Below are 10,081 nucleotides of genomic sequence, written 5' to 3'. Positions count from 1 at the left end.
GTTGCAATTAAATATACACCTGTATCATTTTATCACAACACAAACACCAAAACAATTTTTTACATAAGTCGATTATTTACAGTTTTGCATACCTTCATTTTTTTACCTTTTCGCAAAAAGGCGCAATTACAAATTTGCTAATATTTGTTATTTATTAACTCAATACAGTTTTATCTTTTAGATTTAGTCAAAAAATATTTTTTTTTGTGCACGGATACTGATTTTGGTGTGTTTTAACAATTGAATTGTGTATTTTTATCGGTTTAATATTAATTTGAGAAACATTTGCGCAATTATCGCAGGGCCTACAAATTTAGTATCACCATCTTTTTATTCTACCGGGCCTGCGCTTTCAGAAAATATATGGTTTGGGGGGTCTTTTACAAACGCTAGCAACGCAGCAGTTGAAAATCAAATCAATAGGAAAAAATTGCAGAAAATTCAAAAATGGCTTGGCCAGCTGATTTGAAAAATGTTCCGGAGGGCTTGGCAGCGAAAGGGTTAAAGTATGTCACTGTCACTAAGTGTGACAGTTAGTGACAGCGATATTGTATGCCACCTAACTACTATTAGCTTTTAGAGAAAAATATAAAATGTTAGCTTTTAGTTTTAGGCTAAGAATTACAAAAAAATTCTGAAATTCTAGGGATGTGAGGTGTTTACAAATAAAGGACAAATAAATGAATTCATTTTTATGCATTTTTTTTAGCTGTGCTATTTTTCAAAAAAAGAACAATAAAACTGGGGGGAAAGTGTTTTCTTTTAATTTTTTCCAAATTTTTTAATATTTTATTTATCCTAAGTGAGGCGTTAGGCACACATATTTAATATAATCATATAGCCCTATCTGTCCTCTAAAAAAACAATATATAAAATGTGTGGGTGCACTTAGTAAGAAAGTATATTACTGCCATGGAAGAATCACACAGCAAAAAAGTGCGTCAGTCATTAACGAACAGAAACTGAAAAAAAGCTCAGTCATGAGTTAAAGGCTAAGGGTCTGTTCACAGTAGCAGCTTGCACTATCGTGCATCTGGTGGTGTGCACGTTTGGGAAGTGGGGCACTGTGCCAATTTCCGTGCATCACGTTGTTTACCTGTTTTGTAACTTGACATTGTCATTTGTAAAACAACATTTCATAGGTGTTCGGTTCTTCCAAGGACAGCAGTGTGAACTGACTTCATAGGCAACAAAGTAAATTGCATTGTCTATGTGTTGGGACTGAACTGGGCAACCCAATGCATCTGGTATGAAAGGGCCCTCAATCCACCCAAGCTGATATTTATGTATTGGGTGGATCTCAAAGTGTAAAATTACACACTGGATGTTTAAAATACTCTGGGAACATTTAAGGTGTCCTGCTGCTGTAGGTTTTGCATAATGATCCTTTAAGTTACCTCCTCTCATAGCATCCATGCAGGACAACCTTGATTAGTTACAAGCAAATCACAAGAGAGGTCCTGAACTTTAGCAAAAATACCTTACCAACTTTTTCCTAATGATATATAAATAGTTGTTGTGTTCTGTAACACACAGCATCCACCCAGAATATAAAATTACATTTTGGGTGGACCTCTGTGACTACTAAAGTAAACACTCCTGTACTTTTATATGGAAGAAAAAGCCAAGGCTTGATTGCCATTCATTCTCCAAGAATCCTTATTAGCAGATCATAATAAAATAGATTAAACTATCTCCTAAATTATTCTAATTCATTCCATCGTTTTGATGTGCATTTCCTCTGTGGCAGTAACAAGTTGAGACATCACTTTTGTGCTACTCAAATGCCATTTGGAAAGTGGTTATATATCTGTTGAACGAAAACCTAATTGTCACGTTAAATAAACATTAGCAAATAGCCATAATATCAAATGCACAACAATTCCAATGCAGAGACGACCTCATGCCGTTATCTTCATTGGCAGAACACTGATCTTGTAGATTTTGGTTCTTTTCCTGCTCTATTTTCTCTTTTCCTGCTCTATTTTCTCTTCAGCAAAGTGTGAACATCAGCAGTAAATAAATTCCAGGCTTGACAGGTCGATTTACTCTGTTTACTGCTGCCTTTGCAATTTGTAGCGATATAACCTTTGTGTTTCCCTCACTTTGTGATCAGGTTCTAGAGTATGGATTAATTTTCTGATATCAAGACAAGTCATAACTTGCAATGCTAGATAGCTATATTGAAATGCAGGGAAGGATTGTGAGGGAAATGTAAAATGTGCCTTTTGAGATTTTTTGTTTATGCAACACATGTATTTATAAAACAGGATGTCTTTACATACTTTGTGAGTGTGAGCTCCCTGACTTTGATGCACATTCATGTGATTTAACACTATCTTAAAGTTGAAATGTAGCTTCACCATCACCCTCCCCCATCATCTTCCACCTCCGAGACCCCCAGGATTGTTAATACTCTATACATAGATGTTATCCTGCAGTTTCAGGCCTATCCAGTGATGTCACAGGTCCTCCTACATCTTCAGTGGCAGCAGTAGGTGATACTACCTCCTTGACTAAAGGGTGCTTACATAATGACTCGTGAGTCAGTCCAGAGTCCATGAGTACTGTAAGCCCATACTGCATGATGATAGTCCTCACAAGGGGTGGGTCCATGGCAGTCTGGGTTCACATGAAGTGGAATGAATAATGTTGACCATTATTAAACCCTATTCCTGTGTGTGCAGTGCTTGGTCCTCGCCTCACTGGTTGATTTGTCTTTCAAAACACCCCATGCATGCACTGAGCCAGATGAGGCTACATAGGCACCATGGTCTCAGCAACTATGTAGGCCTGGGAGAGGCTCTGCACCAAAAAAGTAACCGAGCCATAAGCAATCCACACTGAGCAGTGTGCTTTAGGTACATTAATTATTCAACACACAGCCCAAAGTAATATACTATATGCAACCTAGCGGACAAACCTAGCGAGTGGACTTAACACTGCAAACATAGTGGGGGAAATTTACCAAAACTGGATCAGGCAAAATCTGAAACAGCTGTGGCAACCAATCAATGTATCTCTCCAGTTTGTTGAGTTAAGATTTGAAAATGAAAGAGAAGCTGATTGGTTGCCATGCACAACTGCTCCAGATATGATCAACTCCCCTCAGTGTTCATTAGGCAAAAATAATGACTGTACCTCAATGCCTACATTCAAATGAAACATTACCAGACCACACAAGCATTAAGATCAGCCGCTTTAATGTACTCACCAGAATTTGTCTCTGTAGGCTATCCTAATGCCCTCACTTGTGCAGAGTAGCTTCCCTCCCAAAAAGAGAGAACAGACTACCAGACTTTTTCTGGTCTATGTTTAGTGTGGTGTACACAATGTTACCAAATAGTGACTACTCTTCTCCATTTAAATAGGCTGACCGATTACAAGATTGTTTACATATGTGATACTAATTACTGAAAATAGTTTGTTTGAAATGTCACTATGATCTAATTATTTATAATATTTTCTAGGGCTAACAACGAATTTGTCCAGACCATTTTAGAATATATTTGTACCATAAGGAATAAATTATCCTTTTTACACTTCTTTGCTTTACTCTCTGACATACCAAACGCTTGCAGGTATACATGAGACAACAGCCTTAAATGTCATCACTTTTCAGGAGGAATGAATCAGTTTTAAATTGAGCTGGAAAGGCACCAACAAATTTGTCCACACCTGTATAAATATCACATTGTAAAGGTGTGGCCAAATACAAAACGTGCTCATGGAGCAGTTGCATGATTTGAAACTTGCGCATTATATTAGACTTATCCCCTAGACCAGGGGTCTCAAACTCAATTCACTCGGGTACCACTCGACAATTTTTTTTTCTCCCATGGGGGCCGCTTGCCAAATTTCATACTTTAAAATAAAATTTAACTATATCCGGTTTGAAAATTAAGCTGGTAGACTTCCTCAGCCAGCAGGATCTGGAGGAATAGGACATATACCCAGAAGTGTTCCAGAACCTGTGCCACAGTTGGGAGGCAATGGATGTGGATCTCCTCCAGGTTCAACAACAAACTGTACAGGTTTGTCCCTAGGTGTAGAGATCTTCTGGGAAAAGCAGTGGATACTTCGCTTGGTGAAAGAACAGAATCTTTTATTCCAGAAAATATTCTGTGGGATATATTCTGAAATTTTTGTAATCAGGTCTGGATCAGCATTTAGCCCTTAGTACCATCAGGGGCAAATCTCAGCACTTGCGATCTTGTTCAAAAGACTCATAACCTTCCATTCTTTGAATAGGACCTTTGTACAGGGTGTCTTGCATATGCCTCCCCTTATGCATTGACCCATCATCAGGATTTGAATTTGGTTCTCTGCTTTTGAACCTATTAGGAATATTTACCTTTCCATTCTTACTCACAAGGTCACTTTCCTTGTTGTCATCACCTCTGTGAGGCATGTGTCTGAACTTGTGGCTTTGTGCTGTAAAAAACCTTTTCTGGTCATACACAAGATTGTTTTAAGGCCTAGAGCAAAGGGGCCCATTAGGTAGATCGTGATCTACCGGTAGCTCTCAAAGTGTGAATGGTGGCCCCTTTATTCCATTTTGGTATATTTATTTAGCTGTGCACACATGATTACCTATTAGCCTGAGTCTGCTGAGCCAAGCTCCCTGACACCTTTCTGGGTGGATACTGGTGGTTGAAGTGCTATGTATTACTTCAAAGAATATTAGTTTACACAGCCTGTTGCACTACACTGTTTGCAAAATACAGCAAGGTGAGCCAGGAGAGAGAGCCGGGAGAGACAGACAGGAGAGAGCAAGGAGAGACAGCCAGGGGAGAGAGCAAGGACAGCCAAGAGAGCGAAGAGAGACAGCCAAGAGAGCGAAGAGAGACAGCCAAGAGAGAAAACTAGGAATGTCAGCCAGGAGAGCGAGGAGAGACAGCCAGGAGAGCGAGGAGAGACAGCCAGGAGAGCGAGAGAGAGAGCGAGGGAGGTTTTTTTTTTCATTGGTAGATTTCATGTAGCTCGTCATTTGAAAAGTAGATCTTAATACAAAAATTGTATGCACCCCTGGCCTAGAGCCTCCTTCCATCCCCTTCGACCAGGGCATTTTGCTGCCATTCCTCTTTCCAGCACTACTACATTTAAGCTTGAGTCACACTGAATGCATTGGGGCTGTGCTGGCTGTTTTTTCCAGTGCAACCCCAACGCAAGAGAAGGCAATTTGTCTTGTCACAGATGGGCACAGAAAGAATATGAAGAGAAGAAATGAACGACTGCTAACACACACTGGCAGCTGTGTGTTGTAGCACAGTAACCGATGTGAATGCAGCCTAAAAGGAGGCTTCTCTTCATTGTCTGGATGAACTATAGTATGAGCAGTGTGTGTCTACCTCACATCCACTGCTTCCATTAGTAAGACTGACTCTTTTATTATCATCATTGATGGTTCCCGCAGAAGAGAACCAGCTTCTTGTTCCACTAATTTTCGGGGGCTTAGACAGATCATTATTAACCCCTTCATGACTGAGCTTGTTTTTGGTTTCTGTTCGTAAATGACTGACACACTTTTGACATTTTTGCTGTGTGATTCTTCCACGTCAGTAATATACTTTCTTACAAAGTGCACCCACACATATTATATATTGTTTTTTAGAGGACAGATAGGGCTATATATTTATATCACATATGTGTGTCTAACGCCTCACTTAGGACAAATACAAATTAAAAAAGGGGAAAAAACGTAAAAAAAAACCTTTTTTCCCAGTTTTGATTTGTAATATTTTTTTTTTTAACAAAACCAGCACAGCTAAAAAAAACATGCAATACATACATTCATTTATTTGTCCCTTATTTTTAATTTTTTTACACTTTTCACTATTTTTTTTTATTTATTTACACTTTTCACTTTTTTTATACTTACAAATTTTATTTATTTAATTATATCAGGCAGTCATTGTGAATTAATCTCACTATTACTGCTTGATAAATTAATACATTTTTTTTATTATCAGGCTGCTTCAAACTTCAGAACAGCCGATAATAAGTTAGTGACACTGATCCTGCAGCAGTTCAGGATTCAGCTGTCAGTGAATGTTTCAGAAAACTTAAACATTCTACTTTCAAGAATAGATACATTATGTGTCTAATACATAACATTTTGTATCTATTCTTGAAAGTCAAAAGATAAAAAAAAAAAAAGCCAGTATAGCTTGAGAGAGATATCTCTCGATCTATACGAGCTGTCAGAATGCCGGCAAAAGCCGACATGTGTGTCCGCTTTGCTGTGACTCTCAGACACCCGATATTAAGGTATCGGGTGTCTGAAAAAGGTTAACCCTTTCAGTAATGGATCTCTAGATAGTTAGACATCTATTACTGAAAGGTAACCGCTGATTCTCAGCGGTTAGCAGCCTTCTAGTGCAGCAAATAACTCGTCACGTACAGTGTACGTGACGAGTCATTTGGTCCCTTTGTGGCTGGACGTACAGTGTACGTCTCCCGTCACGAAGGGGTTAAAGCTTATGGTCTTAAGAACTGGTTACCACCTTTTCCTGTCAAGGTGCACTCAGTCTGTGAGTGATTGTCTCTGAATTCGGTGTCCCCCAATAAACAAGAATACCTTCAGGAAGAACATAAAATCCTTTTCTTGGTGCTCATTGAGGTTTCTTGCATATGATTATTGCTGTTGGTACTGCTTTATTACAAAACTGAGGCATGCTGGGAGTAGAAGGGGTTTTAAAATGCTTGTCACTGTTGTTTTTTCGTTTTTGTTTGCCAGTGTCCAAATCCTTCTGTAGTCAGCAGTATAACCCGTCTGATTCTGAATCTTGTGTCCCTCAATGAACCCCAATTATCTTCCTTCTGTAGACAACTAATTTTCGCATCCCTTTTTAAACAAAAGAGATTTTGTTTAAAAAGGCAAACATTCAACCTGGGTTACAACCATGACTCCCTCCCAGAGTTGAGGATTAAGTATAGCCATCCAGGGACAGGAGTTGTATAAAAGAAAAAGGCCTATAAAAAGAAAACTAATGCAGCCACCACATCTAAGGACTAATAAGCTGCCATACATCACATTTTTGGTTCTGGAACAAGTACACACAAATGTCAGAGCAAAGTCACAATTCTTGATTTTCATACTTGTTCTAGGTTATTGACAAATTATTAAAGGAAAGGTTCACTTTAAAATCAGCGAGTAAGTACTGTAGGACATGAATAAGAAGAAGTTGCATCAAGGTTAATATTTTACATAGCTTATGTCATATTTGATAGGAATTGTTAGACTTGGTTTTTCTAAAGTACTGTTTCCTCGGTCAACCAGTTATTTAGTATTCTTTTTAAAGTGTGTATCTACCGCCAAAACGTTTGTGTTTTTGGAAAGCACGTGGAAGAAGTAGAACTCCCTGTCAGTTTTTACTGTCTGTACTTGATTCTGAAAGTTTTCCCTTGCTTGCTGTCCTGGTTGTCACCAGGGCAAGAAGTGAGGGGAGCTAATAAAAAAAAAAATTATAGTAGGATGGGAGAAAACTTTCTATTGTTTGGACTCAGATTACCAATGGCAGATATGTTTTAATCGAATATTGGAGAGAGAATTACTTTTGACTAGCTATATCACAGCCCATCACAACATATAAGGAACGGACTTGCTCAGCTTTTAGTTACTAATTTTTCCTTGTAGTATAAAACTAATGGTGCCCTTCAAAATATGCCAAAATATGAATCTGTATAGATTCAGTGCAATACAGTTGGGGGAAAGACTTGTCAGTACTTTTATCAGTAGAAGAACTCAGTGCCAAGCAGAATGTATAAAAAGAAGATAAAACCATTTGACATGAGTATATTGGTTTAGCTCTTCAGCATCTACCAAAAAATGAAATATCTCTTTTGGTTGGACTGACACTTTAAAAGTGAATGCATACAACTACCTAAACGTGTGTTAACGTGTATAATTATCCAAACTTTTTTTATCATAGTGTAGGGAAGGGTTAAAGGAGAACTATGGGGTGAGTGAATGGAGACAGAGAGGAGTAGAGTTGGGTAAACACGGTTATACTTTCTTCATTCAACCTGTGGTTAAACAAAGAAAATATAACAGATTCCTCTATCAATGCTTACAAACTTGGATGGATTAATCCCCCGCTGTCTTCATTGTATTCTGATAGTGACTGCAGGACGCTGTCAGAATACCCGGATTGGCTGCAAGCTCCGTTCGGCTGAGAATTTTCCAACCTCCTCCTTTGATCAGCTGATTGAGGGATGCCAGGCAGGAGGGGTGCCGACAGCAGCACCCACTGTGGGAATTTCTGCCGGTTCATCAAGAATCGCCCGACATTCGCACCGTGTATACCCTACTCAAGGTTTTTTGTAACTTCTACCAAGCAGGGGAATTGAGCGACTTGGAAAGCAAGTTGATAAGCACAGGGCTGTTTAGACTTGTTTGCTGCTTTGCCCTTTTGCTGAAATTAAAACCTTTTTGTTCTAGATTTTGCTGCTGTGACACAAATTAAGTAGATTTTGTTATCATAAGACTGTGTCCTATAGCCTGTTTTCCCCCTGATCCCCACTGCTGCCATTGCTGAAAGCATACTGTAAAAGATGAATCACGTATTTCAGAATGGTACATTGTCATTTGTTTTCATTGGAATCCTTTCTATGTTCATACAAACTTTCTTACATAACATTTTTCTCCTTGTTTTTCATCTTTCAGGTCGGGTCTTTGTCCACTGCCGTGAGGGTTACAGCCGTTCTCCCACATTGGTCATAGCTTACCTCATGTTACGTCACAAGATGGATGTAAAAACAGCTGTTGCCACAGTCAGGCAGAAGAGGGAGATTGGACCTAATGATGGTTTTCTGAAACAGCTTTGCCAGCTCAATGAAAAGCTTGTGTCAGAGGGAAAGGTCAAGAGTTAATACCACCCCAGAACTACCATATTAGTGCTATAAGTACAATGTATTCCCATAGCAGGGTTTTTAACGTAGACACCATAACCTGCATACAGAGGAGGTGGCCATTTTGTAGGGTGAGTGTATGTACATGGGATTGTAGCCTAAAGACAACTCCGAGCTAATAAACATGCATTTGAATTTGCATAAACATATGCCCTAATCATATAGACAGATGCGTGTAATTGAATATTTCCTGTTTATATTAAATTGTCATCCAACTGAAGTTTTAAAATTGGTGAATATTAGAAATGACAAGTGCCTGAGCGGTCTTCTGAAACTAAATGCAGAGATCTCCTTTATATATCAGTCCTTTACTCTCTGTCCATCTCCTGCTCGGTTTAATTAAACTTCATAGACCATTTATCCGGCAATCTCATGTTTTAGTCACTGAGGAAATGTAGGGTAGTTGTTTAGTCAGTAGAGTTCAGGTATGTGTCTGTGCATGGTGTTTGGACATGATGGGGAAATAAGAAGTCGGTTGGTTCTTTATTGTCTCTCTAGCAAATAATGGGGGTAAGTAGACCATCGTTTTGACAGTTTGCTGTTTTGGTCACTGAGGAAAAATAGGGTAGGTGTTTATCGGTAGTGCTGAGGTGAATGTTGCATGATTTAAGACATCGTAAGGAAATACTGTAATAGTAGACTTAGAAAGTATAGTCTAAAGTCTGTAGGGTAAGCTAGATATACTATATGGAGTACAAAAGATACAAGAACTGGCTGTCTATTAAGAATAAGATTTTCAAAGTAAGCAGTGGACTTATTATTGTCTATGTGGACTCTTTCACAAACTCACACCTCAATAATTTTACTAGTTCCGGAAAATTAGAAATGCAAAAAATGGCTACCTCCACTGGGTGTGGATGATAGGCTCACTTTAACTAAAAGCAACAAATATAAAATGATTTAGTTAGGTTTTTCCTAGTGGCTTAGTGTTGTTCGTCCTTTTGTAACTGAGTTGCCAAATACACTTAGCTGTATACTTTTTAAAGTCCAGTTGAACAATCCTTTTTAGTTTGGTTTATGTTTTGTTAAGTGCACTACTTACCCAAACAGCAATTATATACAAACAAAATCATAATGGACTGCCCTTCATCTCTTTCACCAAGATCTACTGTAATCAGCATGACTCATTCTTTCTAGCACTGCTTTGTTTAAAGCCATTCTGTTTTAT

At 38.5% G+C, this 10,081-nt stretch overlaps 1 protein-coding gene across 1 annotated transcript in view; it reads left to right on the top strand.

The window, feature by feature from the left end:
* DUSP3 (dual specificity phosphatase 3) overlaps window positions 1-9,191 on the top strand; it is a 133,156-nt gene extending 123,965 nt beyond the window's left edge. Inside the window, exon 3 of the mRNA XM_018566238.1 lies at window positions 8,669-9,191. Within this exon, the coding sequence (XP_018421740.1) occupies window positions 8,669-8,874 (206 nt within the window). The 3' untranslated portion in view covers window positions 8,875-9,191. The remainder of the gene's footprint in view (window positions 1-8,668) is intronic.
* Window positions 9,192-10,081: the final 890 nt, after the last annotated feature.

Source organism: Nanorana parkeri, unplaced genomic scaffold (assembly GCF_000935625.1).
Source record: "Nanorana parkeri isolate BGI_ZX_2015 unplaced genomic scaffold, ASM93562v1 scaffold927, whole genome shotgun sequence".
NCBI lineage: Eukaryota > Metazoa > Chordata > Amphibia > Anura > Dicroglossidae > Nanorana > Nanorana parkeri.
The sequence above is the reverse complement of the archived record's forward strand: the minus strand, read 5'-3'. Positions and strand labels throughout refer to the sequence as shown.